The sequence below is a fragment of the Dendrobates tinctorius genome, unplaced genomic scaffold (assembly GCF_039654945.1).
Source record: "Dendrobates tinctorius isolate UK_male_01 unplaced genomic scaffold, ASM3965494v1 ptg000008l, whole genome shotgun sequence".
Classification (NCBI taxonomy): domain Eukaryota; kingdom Metazoa; phylum Chordata; class Amphibia; order Anura; family Dendrobatidae; genus Dendrobates; species Dendrobates tinctorius.
The window spans coordinates 66489755-66512627 of record NW_027361676.1 but is presented as its reverse complement, the minus strand read 5'-3'; the positions used below and the strand labels follow the sequence as shown (position 1 = coordinate 66512627).

The 22873-nt window shown below is 44.9% G+C and overlaps 1 protein-coding gene across 2 annotated transcripts in view; it reads left to right on the top strand.

Annotated features, from left to right (window-relative positions):
- DCTD (dCMP deaminase) overlaps positions 1-22547 on the top strand; it is a 48648-nt gene extending 26101 nt beyond the window's left edge. For both annotated transcript variants that reach the window (XM_073577971.1, XM_073577963.1), the window contains 3 exons: positions 1003-1119; positions 21094-21190; positions 22013-22547. In XM_073577971.1, coding sequence (XP_073434072.1) covers positions 1003-1119; positions 21094-21190; positions 22013-22094 — 296 coding nt within the window. In that variant the 3' untranslated portion in view covers positions 22095-22547. The remainder of the gene's footprint in view (positions 1-1002; positions 1120-21093; positions 21191-22012) is intronic.
- Positions 22548-22873: the final 326 nt, after the last annotated feature.

The following is a 22873-nucleotide window of genomic DNA, read 5'->3' as shown; positions in this document are numbered from 1 at the left end:
GGCTGAGTTCACACGTAGCGTTTTTTTCGCGTTTCCGCGGCGGTTTTAACCGCGCGATTTTGCCGCGAAAACGCGAAAAATAAGCATCCCATGCATTCCTATGGGATTCCGCAATGCTGTGCTAATGCTGCGGTTTTTACAGCGGCGGAATCGCTTCGCGGTAAAAACCGCAGCATGCTCATTAATTTGCGGAATCGCGGCGATCCCGCACCCATAGGAATGCATTGTTCCGCTTATTTCCCGCATGTGGCTGTGCACACCATGCGGAAAGTAAGCAGAACATTTGCGGATGGTACCCACGGTCCGGAGGAGAGGAGACTGTCTTCCGGGCTTTGGGTACCATATTCCTGTAAAAAAAAAAGAATTTAAAATAAAAAATATTGTTATTCTCACCCTCCGACGTCCCGCGCAGCCTTCCCGCTTCTCTTCATGCTCTCGTTCCCAGTAGTCCTTTGCGAAAATGCTCGCGATGACGTCCGTTCTCGTGGGATCGCGAAGTCTCGCGGTCATTCGCGAGACGTCATCGCGAATTACCGCGAGACGTCGCGATCCCACGAGAACTGACGTCATCGAGCATTTTCGCAAAGGATTACTGGGAACGGATGCGCGGGACGTCGGAGGGTAAGAATAACACCGTTTTTTATTTTTTTTTACATCCTATCTTTTACTACTGATGCTGCATAGGCGGCCTCAGTAGTAAAAAGTTGGTCACACTCGTCAAACACGATGTATGACAAGTGTGACCAACCTGTCAATCAGTTCTCCAAGCGATGCTCCAGATCGCTTGGAAAACGCTAGCATTCTGCAAGCTAATTACGCTTGCAAAATGCTAGTTTTTCCTCGGGAAAATCGCGGGAATTTAAAATGCGATTTTCCCGCGGACTGGATTTCCGGAATTCTCGCGGTAATTTCCGCGAGAGTTCCGTTACGTGTGCACTTAGCCTAACTGCTAACTTTTTAAGCCCAATCGAGACCTTTAACTGTCTGTTCTCTTCTTTTAAGTGTGTCATGCGGAATTGAATGCCATTATGAACAAAAACTCTGCTGATGTTAAAGGCTGTATCATGTATGTGGCTCTCTTTCCATGTAACGAATGTGCTAAGCTGATCATTCAGGCAGGTAAGTCGTGCTGTGTTCATTTTTACATTTTTTTTCTGTACTTTTATGTTATATGTTATGGCTTACTTTAAAACAAAGTTTTTGCCTTACAAGGGCAACACAGTTGCTAAGGGGCATGGAAAAACCTCTGGTTCCATGAAAATTGAGCAAATTAGAAGTGATTTATTGGGATTGAAAGTGAATAAAATGTAGTTCTTGTGTACTGAAATGGTATATTTACTAATATACTCTGGGTTTATAGATTAAGGCTATATGCACATGTTATGAAGTTACCGCGAGAATTTCGGAATTTCATTCCGCGGGAAACCGCATTTTAAGTTCCCTCGATTTTCCTGCGGAAAAACTAGCGATTTGCAAGCGTAATTAGCTTGCAGAACACTAGCGTTTTCCAAGTGGTCTGTAGCATCGCTTGGAAAACTGATTGACAGGTTGGTCACACTCGTAGTGTTAGACGAGTGTGACCAACTTTTTACTATTGAGGCCGCCTATGCAGCATCAGTAGTACAAAGATCTAATGTTAAAAATAATTTTAAAAAAAATAATGGTGTTTTTTCTCATCTTCCGATGTCCCGCGCAGCCTTCCCAATCCTCGCAATGCTCCCGGCAAGTCCCGTTCCCAGAGATGCATTGCGCCAATGACCTTTGACGTCGTGGTCTCGCGAGACTGCTATGGTATCGCGAGACCGCGACGTCATCAAAGGTCATTGGCGCAAGGCATCACTGGGAATGGGACCTGCCGGCAGTATCGCTGAAGCCTGGTGACGCTGCACGGGACATCGCAAGGTGAGAATATGGCGTGGTTTTTTTTTTTGTTTTTTTTTTTCTGTTTTCCCTTACGTCCCTCCGGACAGCACCATGGAGGAAGTCCTTCCTTGACCTATAGCGGGACAGGATCACAGAGAGGTTAAAAGGCTGCTGTGCACGATATGGCCGCTGTGCACGATATTGCATCATATTGCATCATTGTGCTTCATAATACCTCTGTGCATCATATGGCTTCATAGTGCCTTTGTACGTCATATGGCTTCATAGTTCCTTTGTGCATCAGACTGCATCATGGGGCTGCATAGTGTCACTGTACATCATACGGCATCATGGGGCTTCATAGGGCCTCTATGCAGCGTATTCCACTATATGGCTTCATAGTTCCTTTGTGCATCGTATTGCATCATAGCGCTTTATAGTACCTCCGTACATCATAATGCATCATATGGCTTCATGGTGCCTTTGTACATCGTATTGCATCATAGCGCTTTATAGTGTCTCTGTGCATCATACTGCATCATATTGCATCATAAGGCTTCATAGTGGCTCTTTGCACCATATTGCTTCAGAGCGCCCCATAGTGTCTTGGCACATCATATTGTGTCATAGTGCTTCGGTACAGCTTAGGGCCTCTGTGCATCATATTGTGTCATAAGGCTTTGGTACCTCTCGGCATCAAGGTGTCATTTGGGGGTCATAATACCTCTGTGCTTCATAGTACCTCGGGCGTTGTGGCTTTGTGCCTCTGGCTTAGACCTTTTGTCTTGTGTGGGCCGTACCTCGTATGGTGGGCCTACCACTTCACATTTTGTCTCAGGCCCCAACTCTGGTCTTCGTGTTTCGGGACCCAGATCCAGCTTCTGTTGCTTCATTCTTTGCGACCGGGCTTAGCCAGATGAAAAGTTAGGCTTGAATTGGCCTAGTAACTTAGCCTTTCTTCTATTTGGAACAGAACTCTCAAGTGAGTTACTGCCTTGAGTGCTAAAGGCAGGTCTCTCATAGTTTTTAAAGGGAGACATACGTCTTTGGGGTTCACCCTTTAAGTGGACATACTATTCTGGGTGCAGGAAATCCCATAAAGTGGGAGAAACAATTCTTCCCGACTCCACATAGAGCAGTCGGACTAGTTTCCTTGATAGACACCTGCTAAACAGATTCTTGCCCCATAAATCGATTGTATTATGTTTATTAGGGACGACATCACTGCTCTTTGTACCTTGCGGTGAATCAGCAGCTCTGCGTCATGTGTCAGAGGATCCCATACCCATTACTCTTACAGCAGTCAGGGCTCCTAAGGTAAAGAGGCTGTATCCAGGATTCTCACAGTCAAGAACTCAGTCCCTCTGCCTCGCAGTAGACAGTACCATCTGTGATGGGAGGAAGCCTACTTCCCTCTAGTGAGTGTGGTTCCTCCCTCCATGGCAGTCAGGGGGTATAAAATATCTCTAAGAAGATTGCCTTTTAGCAGTGGCGTAGCAACTGTTTGTGGCGCCCAGGACGGTCGAAAAATTTGCCGCCCCTTTGGTCGCTGATAATCCATAAGGGGCTGGAGCCCCCACCTATAGCGTCACACAGAAGGCCTCCCACCAAACAACGCCACACAGAAGGCCCCCACTAAACAGCACCACACAGAGGGCCCCCACCACATAGCAAGTGCCAACCATGATGCTACCACAGAAAGGAAACCAAAATAAATGTCTCATGAAGATAAACCCTGTATACCCGTCATTGCGAGGGGGTCACCTGCCCAGGACCCCCATGTATTAGCAAGAGCTGTGGATTAAAGATGTTTGTGTACTAATACCACAAATATCTGGCGGTCCCCAGTAAAGGTGGATTAACAGCGAAACCCTGTCTGCAATGAAACAATCCAATAAAATATCACAGAAGAAAAAAATAAATCCAAAACCTGATGGTCGCGTTGCTGTACGTCCTGGTGCGCAGTAGCGCGACAGCGCAAACACCGGCACCAGGGCATCCAGGAAGCTCATCCAGCAATTTGACCATTCTGTATTTATAATGCTTTTGCTTAAATTCAGCTTACTTACAGATGTAGCAGAGCCAAGTTTGTCATTTGGCATAACTCTCATTGTCACATAATAAGGCAATTTTTTTTTTTGCATTGGGTCCTACTATATATATATCAAGCAATTGCATTGTGAACAATTCCCTGGCAATCTTTCTTTTTTTTTTTTTCCCCCTCAGTTCTCAGCAGTTGTGTCAACCGCCAGCTGTACGACATGCACAAGGGGTGTAAGAAAATCAGTCGTAAGGGTACGGAAAATTCAGGCTCCTAAACTGGGCTACAAGATGTGGAATGGGAAAGTGCTTACAATGCAATTGCTTCACTGCTTGTACAGCATGCAGTTATATGACAAACCCAACCTATATCTGTGCATAACCACATCACTATTATCAGCTCTGAGCAGCTGCTGCAGAACCTCTTGGCAGGGATCACACACACAGAGGGCATGCAGCCTGGTGAAGCAGTTTTTTCCATTAATAATAAAAAAAGAAAAAAAAACTTCATGAGTTTTCCACTAGTTGCACATACTAATAGGATTAGCAGGGCTGCCCTGCTCTCCCCCCATGCCTGGGGCACAGATCCCTGCAGCATATCTTCCTGGCACTCTATAGCCCCTCACCCACACAGTGCCCCCAGCACAGCGGGGGGGGGGGGGGGGTAGCTTAGGCCTGTTTCACACTTCAGTTTTTTGTGTCATTTAAAATCCGCCAAAAAGGCGGAAAGCGGATCCGTTCCTAACTGATGTGAACGGATGCCAGCGCATCCGTGTTTTTTTTTTTTTTGTTTGTTTTTTTTTTTTGTTTTTTGACGGATCCGCCGAATGAAGAATTTTAAAGAGAGTGATTTTGTATGTTCGCCAGAAATGATTTCAGGGTTAAATTGCCAGCTGACTTCATTCCTCCTGGCATGCGCAGTATAAAAATGCTGATCCTGCAGCACAAAAAACGTTGCATGGTCCGTCCAGGCGTCTTGGCGGACGCAAAAAAAATGACGGATCCGCAAAAAAACGGATCCAACGGATGGCCATCCGCCGGTAATGCAAATCAATGGGGGAAAAAAACGGATCCGCCAAAAAAAATGGCGGATCCGTTTTTTTGCAAAAACGGTGGATTTTGACTGATGGTCAAAAACGGAAGTGTGAAACAGGCCTTACCTGCAGGGCAGGAGTGGGCATCAGCCTGGCAGAGGACTTGGTTCCCGGGCTGTACAGCTCCTGTCCCGGGCACATCCAGCATGAGTGAGAGTATGGAGCAAACCCCACCCTGGATCCAGTGTATACACATCAGACCGGGCTGGTCTACAGCAATCCCAGCCACCCCCATAACTGGAGGAAGGAGGAGACCTCCAGCACTGCTGCACCATCCACAGCCAGGGAACCTGGGCGGAAATGAGTTCTCCCACAGAGGAGAGGAATTGCTGCTGCTGCCGCGCCGCCCCCACACACGTGCCGCCTGGGGCGGACCGCCCCCCCCCCCCCACGCTACGCCACTGCCTTTTAGGATATAATAGATAGATAAGTTGACACATTTACAACGTCTGGGCTAATGACTTGTATAGAGGCAGTTTCAAATAATATCTTGCATCAAAGGATTCTTACCAACATCCCTTCCCCCACACACACACACAACACTTACTCTCCTCAATTCCAGAGTCCAGACTCCCTGTGTCTAACATCAGTAAAACAAGAGTGAGGATCCACATTTCCCTTTCAATGCTTCTGAGAAGCCCAATGTTGGTAGGAGCAGGAGATGTTTCCTGCCAGATGGAGTATTTCCTCAGTTTCAAATAATATCCAACCCTTTCTTGGGATTTAGACATGTAAAGGATTCAGAATACACATGATCTCCTGGATGAGTAGCGTACATACGTCTCAATGCGCTGCTATTTTCCATGTATGGTTATTGCTTTGATCTTCCAGCGGTGCAGGGTCTCTGGCCTGCAAGTCTCCTTGTAGTATGGTAAGCTGGTCTCTAGCCAAGGTTTACGCCGAGCCCAGGAGTACCGACGAAGGAACTATCCTGTGTTAGAAGCACATACAGCGAATTACTGGTCTGTACTGTCCTCATTGTATTGTGGCAGTGGTTATCACCATACCTTTTGCTGGGCAATAAGGTTTTAAACCTATTCTGTGACTGCAGTGTTCATAAGTATCTATCACAATAACTAATTCACTGCGGGTTCATTAGTGGTATTGGGGTACAACAGGTTTGTTACACTGCAGATCTTGTTTGCCACATTCATACTGAAATTGGCCATTATAGACATATATCAGACACTCACTACGGTGATTACCTTTGTAGATCCCTTTTGATATCTATATTTCTTCTCATGTTTCAGATAATTTTTATATCTAGCCTGGTTCTTAACTAGGACTTTGATCCTTGGGCTTCTGTACCCACTCTGTGACCTTTGCTTTGGTATTCTCCATGGTGCTGTCTGGAGGGACATACGGGGAAAAAGGGAATTAGACCTACCGGTAATTCTGTTTCCCGTAGTCCTTCAGGACAGCACCCTTAGTTCCCTCCCTTATGTTTGTCTTTAGGCTTGCATGGGATCGATCGTCCGGCAGATTGTTCATCCATCTGGTCATCGTGGCTCGAGATTGGGATGGAGCCACTAAAGGGTCTTACGTACGCATTTGCGATTCCGCCGTGGGAAAATCTGCAGCGTTAGCACAGCATTGCGGAATCCCATAGGATTGCATGGGATGCTGTTTTTTTCGTTTTCGCTGCAAAATTGCGCTTTTAAAATCGCCGCGAAATGCAAAAAAAGCTACGTGTGAACAAAGCCTAAAACAAACTAAAGTCTTGTTGCTCATTGTAGCCACTGGCCATGCAGCTATCAGTTTTCTGGAGCAGCTTAATCAAGAAAGCACTGAACTGGTAACAACCCTGTATTAACTTGGGATTCCCTAATCTAATGTTTAAAAATGTATTTTCTAACTAAACAATCCATGTTTAAAATACTTCTGAAATTTTGGGTGGGGGGGGGGAGAAAATAATTTAGTGTGGATACTCTTTACCTTCAAAACAGCGTGAAAGCATCAACTTTTCTAAACACACTTGCACACATTTTCTCTAATAACCTCCCACGACAACACACCGGAGGATATGTTCCTAGTAGGGACATGAAATGCAAAAGAGATGAAATGGCTCCTCCCAGCTCCTTTTCCCAGTGTTGTTCCTGTTCCTATGGGGATGAAGAGGTCATCCTCATTCTCTGTGTCGGCGGCAGACACCTGACATCTAATATAGCCGGACAGCAGGAGATCAGTAGGTCTTACCCTCCCTCTCCGGATATTGTTCTTGGCTCCTTTGGACTCAGGACGTTGCTGTTTTTTCCCCCAGTCTGTGCCTCAAGGTAAAGTCTGGGGGAATTCTCGGTTGGGAGGCCTCTGTGAGTTTTCCGGGACCCATTCCCCCCCCTGCTCATGTTGGATCACAGACCGCTGTGCTGTGAAGGAAGCATTGCTTCTGGCTTTCCTCAGTGTAAACTCATGTGGTCCCGGCAGCCGGAAGTGAAGATTGTCACTTCCGGTTTCACATTCTACGGTGGAAAACGCAGGGAAATTCAAATGCAGGACTCAGAATGGTGGAAACCACCAACCGGGGAAAGCAGAGGAGGAACCTCTCTGGATGGAGGCGCTGGTCCTGTCATCCTACCTAAGGAGATCTATCCCGCTCTGCGTCTGTTGACCCCAGCCGTGTTCCGATCCCTGTATGTATATAGGCATTGGATTCCCCTCCATGGTGCAGGTAGAGATACAAAGATACTTAAACCCCTTTTACCTTATCTTTCAGGGGGACAAGGAACCTGCACCAAGGAGTAAATCTAAGACCACTAGCCGTAAATGTGCGATATGTGCAAAAAAGCTCTCCTCCTCACGTGGAAAGCCCCTATGTCAGGAGTGTATAGAGAAGGTTCTAAACGAAGAACAGCTCTTTAAGAGAAGAAATTAAAGGGATAGTCTTCTCTAGCATTCTTCTCCCAGGCACTACCTGTTCCTAGTGTCCCTCCAGCAGAAAAAAAGAGGAAAATTTATCAGGAAGAGGATTGACTCCCAGGAGTCCATGCCAGAGGAATGGAGGCGAGCTGAGTCCCGGCCCAGAGATACAGGAGAAGAGATACTACTTTTCCTCAGAAAACATGGAAGAACTCCTCAAAGCTGTGAGAAGAACCGTGGAAGAGGAGAAGCCAGCACATATTGTGCAAGAAGAAATATTCGAAGCGTCTTTTCCCGGGAGCTGGTTCTGGAAGAATGGGAAGCTCCAGAGAAAAGATTGAGCACCCCCTCAGAGTTAAGGGATAGACTCCTAGATGATGACAAGACTGCAGAATTCTAGTCTGAGGTGCCCAAGGTAGACGTTCAGATTGCCTGGGTGGCTAAGAGAACTACCTTGCCATTTGAGGATTCCTCTCAGTTAAAGGATTCTCTAGAGCACAGAATGGAGGGACTCTGGGAAAAGTCATGCATTACTCAATGCAAATTCGATCTCTACATCGGTAGCCAGATCAATGTCTCGCTGGTTGGGGCAGCTGGAAGAATACCTGGCAGCATGGACGCCCAGAGAAGAGATTGTTGCCTCACTACCCCTTCTCCAAAATGCTACAGCTTTCCTGGCAGATGCCTCGGCGGTATCCCTGAGAGTAGCAGCTAGATCAGCGGCCCTTTCCAACTCGGCGAAACAAGCCTTGTGGCTAAAATCATGGAGTGGGGATGTAACCTCTAAGATCACGCTATGTTCCATTCCCTTTAAGAGGAAATATATGTTCAAGCCAGCTCTGGATGACTTACTGGAGAAGGTTTCGGACAAGAAAGTCACTGCGAGAGCCAAAAAGAGTGCGCAACCTCTTTTTGGCAATCTTTCCAATACAGAGGTAAAGGAAAGACAGGAAGGTGGAGCTACCCCAAAGGAAGCCAGGGCAGAAGTTTTTATTTCTGTTCCAAGGCCAGCGTCTGAAGTAAACCATGACTCTCAAAGGAGCGTTGGAGGTCACATTTCTCATTTCCTTCCACAATGGTGGGAGATGTCCACCAACCCATGGATCCTAAGATTCATCCAGGAAGGGGTTAAGATGGCATTTACCTCCTACCTTCAACAGAGAGTAAGAATTACGCATCTCTTTGCACAAATACTCCAAGGTGCCCTGGAGTCAGGCCTCAGAAACTTATTGGCTTCAGGAGCAATTTTGGTAGTCCCAGAGATGAAGAATAGGGGTCACTACTCCAGGCTCTTCATTAAAAAAAAAAAAAAAAGCCCACAGGATTATAATAAACTTGTAGCCTCTGAACCAATATATATGTTGCAGGAGGTTCAAGATGGAGTCTGTCAAGTTGGCAGTTCCTCTGATATGGAAAAACTCTGCCATGGCAACAATCTATCTGCAGGACAGATATTACTGTATCATGTCCCGATCCATCCCAACCATCAGAAGTTCCTGAGATTCGCAGTTGCCCAAGGGGAGCAGATAACTCATTACCAATTTAACGTTCCGTATATACTCAAGTATAAGCCGACCCGAGTATAAGCCGACCCCCCCCCTTAATTTTGCCACAAAAAACTGGGAGAACTTATTGACTCGAGTATAAGCCTAGGGTGGGAAATGCTCCATAGACTATTCCCCCATATGGTGTCCCCAGAAGAAGCTCCATAGATTATTCCCCCATATGCTGCCCCCATAAGAAGCTCCATAGATTGCTGCCCCAAAAGAAGCTCCAGATTATTCCCCCATATGCTGCCCCAAAAGAAGCTCCAGATTATTCCCCCATATGCTGCCCCCAAAAGAAGCTCCAGATTATTCCCCCATATGCTGCCCCCAAAAGAAGCTCCAGATTATTCCCCCATATGCTGCCCCCAAAAGAAGCTCCAGATTATTCCCCCATATGCTGCCCCAAAAGAAGCTCCAGATTATTCCCCCATATGCTGCCCCCAAAAGAAGCTCCAGATTATTCCCCCATATGCTGCCCCCAAAAGAAGCTCCAGATTATTCCCCCATATGCTGCCCCCAAAAGAAGCTCCAGATTATTCCCCCATATGCTGCCCCCAAAAGAAGCTCCAGATTATTCCCCCATATGCTGCCCCCAAAAGAAGCTCCAGATTGTTCCCCCATATGCTGCCCCCATGCTGCTGCATGTAAAATTAAAAAAAATGACATACCCCTCCGCCGCTGGGTGTCAGGTGCCGGTGTCACTGCTGGCACCTGAGATACTCACGTGTCCTGCGTCCATGGCTGCTCACTGCTATCTGCCACGTCATCGGTCAGTGACGTTCAGACTGCAGGGGGCGCAGCGCGCACTAACCACGTCACTGCGCCCTCTGCTGTCTGAAGTCACTGACAGATGACAGACAGCAGCAAGCAGCCATGGACGCAGGACAGGTGAGTATCGCTATACTTACCCGTCCTGACGCTGTGTCTTGAGCCCCCAGCTTCTCCGCGCTCTCTCTTCCTGCCTTCAGCGGTCACGTGGTACCGCTCATTAAAACTCATGAATATGCGCATATTCATGAGTTTTAATGAGCGGCACCACGTGACCGCTGAAGGCAGGAAGAGAGAGCACGGGGAGAAGCTGGGGACTCAAGACACAGCGTCAGGACGGGTAAGTATGACCTGACACCCCCGCCCCCCCCCTCCCCCTCTGACCCCCTTTTGTATATGACTCGAATATAAGATGAGAGGGGGACTTTCAGCCCAATTTTTTGGGCTGAAAATCTCGGCATATATTCGAGTATATACGGTACTTCCATTCGGAATATTGTCGGCACCCCGAATATTCACGAAAATTATGGTAGACGTCATGGCTCATATCAGAGTCTGCAGACTTGTATCATCTAAATAGCTGGATTGTATATCCACCAATTTAAATCCAAATAAGCAAATGGATAAAATATAACTTTTAATCAAAAGGTTTAAAATTAAACATGACAAACATCACCCTTGTGACAAAATCAAACCAAAAAAACCACAAACGCACACACAGATATAAAAATACCCACAGGATCTTCCTGCCTATATATTGGGTATATGGCCTCTTTTCAATAGTATGACGTATTTTCAAATGGTTACCGTATGGACCACTTGGGTGCCTTAGTACAATAAAACTCTCACTAAAGCAAGATATTATTGCTGTCACACTCACAAATTTGGACCACCAAAACTAAAACAACATTGGGTCTCAAAAGTGCTTTGTGCATACGTTTGAGCGCTTACCCCTGCATGGAGAACTTGGGCTCTATATTGCATTCAGTGGATCATCATTCACTAACTCCACATATGTGCTTGGTGCATACACAAAACACCAGCCGTTGCTGGGGGCATGAGGCCTTTATATAATCATTCAGATCATGCAGCATAAAAGGGTAGGCAAAGAAAAGGAGAGATCATTACATACTAGTCACAAAGTGAGAACCATGCTACCTCACTAACTCAGTGAGCGTTCAAAGTGACCATTTAAAATATCAATATTAACAATGCCGTGTTATGACATCACGGCTCTATAATGTCAGATCTCACTCAATATATAGGCAGGAAGATCCTGTGGGTATTTTTAGATCTATGTCTGTGTGTTTTTTGTTTTTTGTCACAAGGGTGATGTTTGTCATGTTTCATTTTAAACCTTTTGATTAAAAGTTATATTTTATCCATTTGCTTATTTGGATTTAGACTTGTATCATCCCATATCTCGATGACTTTCTGCTGGTACATAGCGCCGTCAGTACGGGCGTTACAGGAGCACATACAGACAACTTCTCTTAGATTCTGACATCACTGGGATGGCTGATAAATCAACAGAAGTCAGATATGTTTCCCTCTACAAAAACTACTTTCTTGGGTCTCCTGGATTCTCAGGGGCAAACATCCTTCTTGCCCAAAGAAAAACATTCTATCGAGGGCCAAGATAAACATCCTGTGAAGCAGGAAATTGGTGTCCATGAGATTTGCTATGTCAGTCCTCGGCTCTGACATCTTGTATACATCATGCTCCAAATTATTATGCAAATTCTTTCTAAGTGCCAGCTTTTTTTTATAATGAAACTCACCGATAGTATTGTCACAGGGTTCTTTGGATCACTGAAATCAATCTCCGATACCTGTGATAATTAGTTTGCCATGTGAGCCATATAAAAGGAAAACTGGATGTTCCACACTATTGAGCAGGACACAGTTTTCAAGTAACATGGGAAAGAAAAAGGATCTCTCTGCTACCGAAAGCATCAAATAGTGCAATGACTTGGGCAAGGGATGAAGGCATTAGATATTTCCCGAAAACTTAAGCGTGATCATCGTACTGTTAAGAGATTTGTGGCTGATTCTGAGCACAGACGTGTTTGTGCTGATAAATTCAGAATGAGGAAGGTTTCTGCCAGGCAAGTTCATCGGATTAAGAAAGCAGCTGCTAAAAAGCCATTACAAACCAGCAAACAGATATTTGAAGCTACTGGTGCCTCTGGAGTCCTTCAAACCTCAAGGTGTAGGATCCTTCAAAGGCTTGCTGTGGTGCATAAACCTATTTGGCCATCCTTAAACAGTGCTCACAAGCAGAAATGGTTGCTGTGGGCCCAGACATACATGAAGACTAATTTTCAAACAGTCTTGTTTACTGATGAGTGTCGAGCAACCCTGGATGGTCCAGGTGAATGGAGTAGTGGATGGTTGGTGGATGGCCACCATGTCCCAACAAGGCTGCGACGTCAGCGAGGAGGTGGAGTCGTCATGTTTTGGTCGGAATCATGGGGAAACAGCTGGTAGGGCCCTTTAAGGTTCCTGAAGGTGTGAAGATGACCTCTGCAAAGTATATAGAGTTTCTGACTGACCACTTTCTTCCATGGTATAAAAAGCAGAAACGTGCCTTCAGGAGCAAAATCCTCTTCATGCATGACAATGCACCATCTCATGCTGCAAAGAATACCTCTGGTCATTGGATGCTATGGGCATAAAAGAAGATAAATTCATGGTGTGGCCACCATCTTCCCCTGACCTCAACCCTATTGAGAACCTTTTTGGAGTATCATCAAGCAAAAGATCTATGAGGGTGGGAGGCAGTTCACATCAAACTAGCAGCTCTGGGAGGCTATTCTGACTTAATGCAAAGAAATACAAGCAGAAACTCTCCAAAAACTCACAAGTTCGATGGATGCAAGAATTGTGAAATTGATATCAAAGAAGGGTTCCTATATTAACATGTAACTTGGCCTGTTAGGATGTTTTTGAGTTAAATAGCTTCTTTGTTCAGTGAATGTGACCTCCTAATGCTGCGAATTCCACAAATGAGCTTTTTCAGTTCTTTAAACATATCAAATGTTTAGAAATTCTACTTTGCCTAATAATTTGGAACAGTGCATTTTGAGTTTTTATTCATTTTGGAGATTATACTGCTATCATTGGGAGGTTTGTTCAATAAAATTCGATGTATACTCTAACGGAAGATGACTCTTATTAGACTGACTGTCATTTGCACTGACCATTTAGGAAAATCAGAAAAAAAATATTTGCATAATTTGGAACACGGTGTACAATCGGTAGCCTGGGCCCAGGAGCACACCAGACACCTACAAAGTGGAACGGTTGCCCCAGATCACTGGACAAAGGTGTCGATACAGGGCCGAATACGGACATTATTGTCCTGGTGGAACAACCCAATGAAACTCAACAATGGAGTGCCTTGGATCCAGACCCTGCTAGTCGCCATAGAAGTGGATGCCAGCAAAAGGGGATGATGTGCCTTAGTCTCCCAGACATCCTTCCAGAGTCTCTAGTCAACCCAAGTCAGCAGACAATGTTCAAATTTCAGAGAGCTGAAGGCAGTTGAAGAGACCCTCAAGGCAGCCGCATCAGTGGTCCAAGGTACCCACGTGAGGGTCTATTCGGACAATGTAACCACAATCGCACACCTCCGTCACCAGGCAAGTTCGAAGTACGAAGACCTAAAGGGCATCTCAGCAAGAATATTTTCTTGGGCCAAAAAATCTTCTCTGTCAGCCCTTCATATAAAGGGAACAGAAAACAAGCGGGCCGACTTCCTGAGTTGAAGAGATATCCACCTGGGAAAGTGGAGTCTAAATCCGAATGTATTCCAGATGTTGACCAGGAGATGGGGCTATCCAGAGGTTGATCTATTTGCGGGACGCCAGAACGCAAGTGACCCACGATTTCTTACTAAACACGGACGACACGTCTTAGCATAGACGCCTTCACTCATCAGTGGCAATTCAATCTAGCTTATGCCTTTCCTCCAATCCTGGCTTTACCAAAGACTCTACAATAAATGAGATACGAACATATCAGTAATTCTAGTGGCACCCCCCCTGGCCGAAGAGAAGCTGGTACGGTACTATAACCAGCCTGTGTGTAGACGGGCCTCTAATACTTCCACCAATCGAGATCTCCTACACCAGGGGCCGGTCTATCACACAGACGTAGAGAACTTGCATCTAGCGGCTTGGCTCCTGAGCTCTTGATTCTGAGGGCCAAGGGTCTCTCTGAGAGAGTCATCAACACGCTACAGAAAAGTAGAAAGCCGGTGACAAACGTCATATACCAAAAAATCTGGAAGACGTTTGTGTTATGGTGTGCACTGGACCGGTCGGATTCCCGTCAGGCCAATATCACCCAGATCCTAGATTTTCTGCAGGAAGGCTTAGGAAAAAAAAAGACTCAGACCTAGTACTCTTAAAGTACAGGTGGTGGCGTGGAGCGCATACTATGTCCAGACCCTTGCTGAACATTGATGGTTGAGACTGTTCATCACAGCAGCCATACAACTTTGTCCTAGACCGGTCAGTCTGGGACCTCAATATTGTCCTTAAAGGATTAATGCTTCCACTATTTGAGTCCCTACAGTCGATAATGTTGGACATGCTGTCCTGGAAACCAGTGTCCCTGGTGGGAATCACAACAGCCCTCCTTTTTACTCAATTATTGGATCTATTAGTAATGTTAAAGCATTCATACTATTGTAGTCTTTTTATAATACTGGGGAAAGGAGGTGGGAGGGGCTATTTGACCTCTTTCACATTTCCACATGTGTGCTGTTGTGGTAGGTTATTAGTAACCGAATTACCGGTAAGTCTAATTCTATTTTATGAGGAACTCTGCAGGGAGATTGGTCTAAATATCTTGGAGAACTAACCACAGATCTTCCTTGGAAGTAGCTTGCACAAATTTGTGTCTCCTCATGCTATCCCAGACAGACTTTGTTGAAATCATGTCTCTGTGGGGGCCATGTCATAATTTCCAAAACTCCATAGTTTTTAATGACGACATTGTTTTACATAAAAACTTTTGCAAAGTATTTTATTATAAGGAAATCATTAGGACTTGATCACCCTAGCCTAGTTGGTGGCATGGTTGCTAGGTAGTAGAACATGAGGAAAGGGAGATAAGCCATGCTTATAGGAAATAAATAGAAAATTAGCCAGCTCACCAGCAACCACCGCAGAACCTCGGAACTCCATGCAGACAGACGTCGGAACAACAATGGGAAAAAATCTTGGATAGCTCCAGCTGCGTAAAATTTCTTCTTTTATTGAATCATGTTAAAATCAGATAAATAGACGAACTCTCCACATGATAGCCACACGCTTGACAGAGGCCTCTGTCAAGCGTGTGGCTATCATGTGGAGAGTTCGTCTATTTATCTGATTTTAACATGATTCAATAAAGAAGAAATTTTACGCAGCTGGAGCTATCCAAGATTTAAGCCGTGCTTATGTCTTATGTCTGTGGAACCATAAGGTTTGTGAAGTATGACACTGAATCCCACCTCGCCACCCAGCCTGACGACATGATTACGTCAGACAAATCGCATAGTACAATATCCTCACTTTCACCAATGTGACATTCTGAACCCCCTGGGGACACTTAAGGTCAACTTGGTACAGTTTTACGCAAGTGCCCCCTGTCCACTCGGACCCAGGTAGGAACAGGGAGTGAGGATGTGGCCCATGCAGTCACTGCCGTTGCCCCACACTCTCAACCCTGACAGGGTTAGAGGCGCCTTCCACTAGCACCAGTGAAAGTGTTGCTGGCCCGGTAGGACAGCCACATTATCTCGTTACCGGGATTATATCTGGCCAGAAACCATCCTGGATAGCATAAAAAGTTAAGCCGAGAAGCGGCCATGTGGATCGAGAAAAGAGCAGCCCAAGATTAATTTTATATATTCGCCTTAAGGGCACACTAGACCATACACTATATACACTGTTTACACATATACAATGGTCAGATATGTAAATTCAGATAGTGGTAGGACAAAAGATTATAAACCGGAATGTCAACTACTGGGTTGATTGACTGTGTGCTGGCCGCAATGGGCATGGACTGCCAGCTGTCTCCTTGGTACTTAACACGTTGTGTGATGCGGCCCTCACTTTCGAAGTGACCAGCAAGCATACCAGAAAGAGCCCTCATGACCTTACACTAGCCTTTATCAACTTTGTGTAACTCCCCTCCTGCCCTCTGGGCTGAATCTAAATCCTCTTCCCCTTCCCCTTGCCTCTGCAGGTAAAAACTCCAAAACCTAAGATGGGTCATAATTCCTTAATTAGACGGTCCTAGGGAGGCGGTTTTGGCACCATTGGAACCGTCCGGCCCCTGATACGCATTAAGACCAAACACAGCTTTGCCATCTGGTTTCTAATAGCTGTTCTATGTATCTCCATATCCCATCCCTGGGTGATAGAATGGGTTGAGACCCAGGCGGGCGTCTGCCATGTTCTGGGGATTTCGGAAATAACCTATGTACAGTTAGGACTTATAATATCTCCATAACTCCTTATGAATTTATTCTTCTAGAATATTCTAGGTGTCTGCAGCTTCAGCAGTACTCTATTGCAAGCAGACCTTTGTCCTGCTCTGACCTGGTCAAGGTGTGAGATCTGTCACTCGCAGCCTTTGATGCTTGACCCCCACGCCCCCCCCACCCGACTCCATCACCATTGCTGAACTAAGTGTTATCATACAGCTTCACATTTTTTTTTTTTTCTATAAACCCATGCCAGATAGGATACAAATGATTGACATCAAATTATATTTCCATGTTTTTCGCAAGCCTTATTTCCCTTTCCTACTATTGCACTGTCAACTGCTGACTGCAGAATGCATTAACTGAAAATGCATCAGCAAACTTTCTAATAACTGTAAATCTGTCTTTTTCTAAGTTCTTCACACCGAATATGTTCAGCTCACCAAGTGGTTTTTGGTGTCATGAAGAAAAGAGAAGCTCAGAAAGACACAAGTTAAAAACTTCCCTTGTGAACAAACTGACTGACAGATGCTCAATTAACTAATTCAGAAACCAGCAGTGTGCAGGAAAATAACCTGTAAAAGCCAAGTGGTGTAAAATTTTTAATGAAGCCAGATTGAAGAAATTTTTGGCTCAGAATCCTGCATTTTAAATTAACTACTTAAAGGTGTTATCCTTTTTAAAGGGGTTGTCCAGTCTTAATCTCCAGTGCTGGGAGTGATATGCATTCTACCAGCCACATTACAACTAGATGGGCTTGCCCCTGCTCAAGAAGTGTATTGAGCAAAGCTTGAAACTGTCTAGTCGGAATTTGGCTGGCGGTATGCGTCTCATATATTTGTGGTCACATGACTGCCACTGCCAGCACTGGAGAAACCACAGTGTGCAGAGCTACCTGGACAACCCCTTTTTAATTAAGTAGTCCCCTTTTGTAAAAAAAAGTGTGTGTGTATATATATATATATGTATATGTATATATATGTGTGTGTGTGTATATATATATATATATATATATATATATATATATATTATACATACAGACTCTCTACTCAATCCAAGAGTACAGGCCCCAACCACGGAGCTCCGAGCTGACGATCTGGCCAATTACTTCAAAGAAAAAATTGACCAGATCCGACAGGAAATTGTCTCCAAATCCCCTCATACCATGCACTGTCCTCCCTCCCCCACTGCATCTAACTCACTCTCTGATTTTGAACCAGTCACAGAAGAAGAAGTAAGCAGGCTCCTTGCATCTTCTCGCCCAACTACTTGCACCAGTGACCCATTTCCGTCACATCTCCTCCAGTCCCTTTCCCCTGCTGTCACCCCTCACCTAACTAAAATATTTAACCTCTCTCTCTCTTCTGGTATTTTTCCCTCCTCATTTAAGCATGCCATCATACATCCACTACTTAAAAAACCATCCCTCGACCAAAACTGTGCCGCTAACTATAGACCTGTCTCTAATCTTCCCTTCATCTCTAAACTCCTGGAACGCCTGGTCCACTCCCGTCTTATCCGCTATCTCTCAGAAAACTCTGTTCTCGACCCTCTCCAATCCGGTTTCCGCTCTTTACACTCCACTGAAACTGCCCTCACTAAAGTCTCTAATGATCTGCTAACAGCTAAATCAAATGGTCATTACTCCATGCTAATTCTCTTGGATCTCTCTGCAGCATTCGACACTGTGGATCACTATGCTCCATTCCATTGGCCTCAAGGACACCGTTTTCTCCTGGTTCTCCTCCTATCTCTCCAACCGCTCCTTTACTGTTTCTTTTGCCGGTTCCTCCTCCTCTCACCTTCCCCTTACTGTTGGGGTTCCTCAAGGATCGGTTCTAGGCCCCCTCCTCTTCTCCTTGTACACTGCCCCTATTGGTCAAACAATCAGTAGATTTGGTTTCCAGTACCATCTCTATGCTGATGACACCCAATTATACGCTTCTTCTCCTGACATCACGCCAGCCTTTCTAGAAAACACTGGTGATTTTCTAAACGCTGTGTCTAATATCATGTCCTCACTATATCTGAAACTGAACCTGTCAAAGACTGAACTCCTTGTGTTTCCTCCCGCTACTAATGTACCTATACCCGACATTGCTATTTCCGTCTGTGGTTCCACTATTACTCCCCAGCAACATGCCCGCTGTCTTGGGGTCATACTTGATTCCGAGCTTTCCTTTGCCCCCCACATTCGATCACTGGCTCGCTCTTGTCATCTGCACCTCAAAAACATTTCTAGAATTCGACCTTTTCTTACTTTTGACTCTGCAAAAACTCTTACTGTTTCTCTTATTCATTCTCGTCTCGACTATTGTAACTCTCTTCTAATCGGTCTCCCTCTTACCAAACTCTCCCCTCTCCAATCTGTCTTGAATGCTGCAGCCAGGATCAGATTCCTCACCAATCGTTACACCGATGCCTCTACCTTGTGCCAGTCATTACACTGGCTACCCATCCACTCCAGAATTCAGTATAAACTTATTACCCTCACCCACAAAGCCCTCCATGGCTCAGCACCACCCTACATCTCCTCCCTTGTTTCAGTATACCACCCTACCCGCGCCCTCCGTTCTGCTGATGACCTGAGGTTAGTATCCTCAATAGTCAGAACCTCCCACTCCCGTCTCCAAGACTTTACACGTGCCGCGCCAATTCTTTGGAATGCACTTCCCAGGTCAATACGATTAGTCCCCAATCCCCACAATTTTAAGCGTGTCCTGAAAACGCATTTATTCAGACTGGCCTATCGCCTCAACACATTAACCTAACCTATCCCTGTGTGGCAGAGCCAAAAGTTTTACCATAACCAGGTTCCCAGCATCATGTTCCCACATGCTTTATGCATCCATTAGCCCTCTGTGTCTGTACTGTTACACACTTAACATTATGGCTGGTCCATACAATCAGGGCAACTGTTACCACCCACCTTTCGTGTCTACCTCTTTCCTCATAGACTGTAAGCTTACGAGCAGGGCCCTCACTCCTCTTGGTATTTGTTATAATCTACTGTATGTGATTATTGTTATGCTGTAATGTCTATTGTCTGTACAAATCCCCTCTGAAATGTAAAGTGCTGCGGAATATGTCGGCGCTATAAAAATAAAATTTATTATTACTATTAACCATAGTATAAAGAGAAGTGGGAGGCCCCACTACACAACTGAGCAACAAGACAAGTACATTAGAGTCTGTAGTTTGAGAAATCGACGCGTCACTGTTCCTCAACTGGCAGCTCCATTAAATTGTACATGCAAAATGCCTGTGTCAACGTCTACAGTGAAGAGGCGACTCCAGGATGCTGGCCTTCAGGGCAGAGTGGCAAAGAAAAGGTCAATCTGAGACTGGCTAATAAAAGGAAAAGATTAATATGGGCAAATGAACACAGACATTGGACAGGGGAAGATTGGAAAAAAGTGTTATGGACAAACGATTCCAGGTTTAAGGTGTTTGGATCACACAGAACATTTGTGAGACTTCAGAACAACTGGAAAGATGCTGGAAGAGTGCCTGATGCCATCTGTCAAGCATGGTGGAAGTAATGTGATGGTCTGGGGTTGCTTTGGTGCTGGTAAAGTGGGAGATTTGTACATGGTAAAGGGAATTTTGAATAAGGAAGGCTATCTCTCAGTTTTGCAACACCATAACATACCCTGTGGACAGAGTTTGATTGGAGCCAATTTCATCCTACAACAGGACAATGACTCCAAGCACACCTACAAATTATGCAATAACTATTTAGGGAAGAAACAGGCCGTCGGAAGGTGAGTATGTCACACTTTTTTTTTTTTTTTTTTTATAATTCTATTTTTTGCACGTTTATGGTACACAGGGTCCGGAGGAGTCTCCTCTCCTCTGGACCCTGGGTACTGCTAGCCGGTAATCTCCCGGCTGCATCGCCGCTGACGCCCGTGCGCCCGGAGATGACCCGCGGCGCACGGGCGCCGCTGATCTCCTGACGGTAGCGGTGGCGTGTGTCCTTCTAATTGAGGACTGCGCCTGTCGCTGATTGGTCGAGGCCTGGCTGCCGCGACCAGTCAGCAACGCAGGGTTTCGGTGACAGACAACATGAGACAAATATAAATATAATTGAGAGAGTTTGAACAAAGGTACTTGTGTTTTACACATGGATAGCAAAGTGGAAGGGGGTTTGTCCATAGGCCGTGCATCTCTGAATTCGAGTGACACTGTTTCTTGCAAGGAAAATGCTATACATTGACACCAGACGTATGTCTCCCAAAGAACGTTAGAAATATTGGAATCCGTATAGATCCTATAGTGATGGGACATACATTTTCAGATTCGGGACTAAAGAGTGTTGGGGTTTTTTTTTTTTTTTTTTTTTTTTTTTTTTTTTTTTATCTTTTTGTTAAATGGGCCCAATTAACTGACAAGCGGAATGATTGGTTTTGACTTCATAAATTTATGTATATTTTTCTAGGTATTAAAGAAGTCATATTCATGTCGGACAAGTACCATGATACACCAGAAATGAAAGCTGCAAGACACATGTTTGATCTAACTGGGATCAAATACACGTAAGGCCACCATGTTTTGTTATGCTTTTAATATGGTAAAGGAAGTTTGGTATACTGTATATTATATACTCTGATGGGAAATGGCTTAAACACCTAAACACATGGAAATTTAGTATATAACATGACACATCCATTGTAAGACAATGCTGAGCAGTTATAGCAGCTTTTATGCTTTTCTGTTACTTTCCTTACACTTACGGAAGGTCCGGGTGGTCATGCACAGTGGCGGCCTCCTATATGATGCCCACAAGGGTCTCATTCGAGCATGCTAATGTATGGTGGGACAGATGGCAGTCGGCCAACAGATACCTGAAGTGTATGACCAGCTTTACTGCCAGCTTCACTGAATTGTAAAGAGGGGTCTCTAAATACAAACCCTAAATCCAGACCATCTCATTGTATTGTACCATTATGGGCGTCTCCCCAATAAAGAAGGCGAGCGTCATGTTTAACATAAGTAAACCACAAGTTTTTAAATTAACTTCAACAAAGAGAATAAGAACGGGCCAGTACATTTTGCACAAAGGGAAAAAACTTTAGCAATGAAACCAACTCCTGGAGCTCAGTTGTTAGAAATGTTTTCTTTTCCTGATAATTTATGATCTCTGTTAGCTGAAAAACACACAGCCTCAGCAGCCCCATGTGTCTTTTTGTTTCAGTCTATCCCTTCTAAGGATTCTCTCTGCATGGGGCTCTATAATTGGCTTCTCCGGAGAGAGCATGAGGGCTAAGCAATGTTTTCCTCCCTCCTCCTCCTTCCTCTTCTACTGATAGAAAGTGAGTTTCAGCACATAACTAACCTATATATTTTTCTTTTTTAAGGAAATTTGTACCCAAGCGGAAAACTATAGTCATTGACTTTGATTCGATCAATAACACCAGGAGAGGTCCTCCCGTATTGTGAAGACTTGATGGCTACCTCATGATTCATGAGCCATCTTTGCTTTATAGACGTCACCTGCTGCCATAAGGGAATGGATAGACAAGCCTGTTATATACTTTTCTCTTAAGAAATCTTTTGTCTCATCATCTCAATGGCAATCAATAGAAAGTGTTTTGTTTTTATATGCGCTGAAGAAAGGGCTCCCGAGAGCAGTAAACACTATTGCATAACTGTTCTGTTTCACATACTGTACCTGCAAGGCCTGCACACGTGGCACGGTTTACTTGGCTGCTGTAACTTGTGTACCTTTTTTATTGCTTGCCAACTTCGGGAGTCTCATCTGTAGGCTGCACTTCTTCTTTCATAGAATATCCTGTTTTAAAATGTTTTCTTTCATTGCTCTGGTAGGTTTTACTACTTTGTACTTTTTTTTTTTATTTTTATGCTGCTATTAAACCTTTATGATGTGCCTTATGGATTTTTCTCTTGTAATTTTTCATTTGTCAGTAAGCACTAGAACTTGCATTTTGTTAGGGCTCACCTGCTGAGGTGGATCCACTGACCAGCAAGGACCATTGATGGCACAGTGGCAAGGACCAGGATAGTGGACTGTGCTGCAGTGCAAGCATGCAGCATAGGACATGCCGGAAGCAACAAAGCCAGGAGTGTAGCCTATCACAGGAGAGCAGATAAAGGTTTAAAAGACAGGCCTGAACTAGGCTGTAGGTAAAGGTTGTGGAATCCACAGGAGTCTTGGAGCTTAACCATCCACCTTACTGTCGAGACCTTGCTCCCAGTAA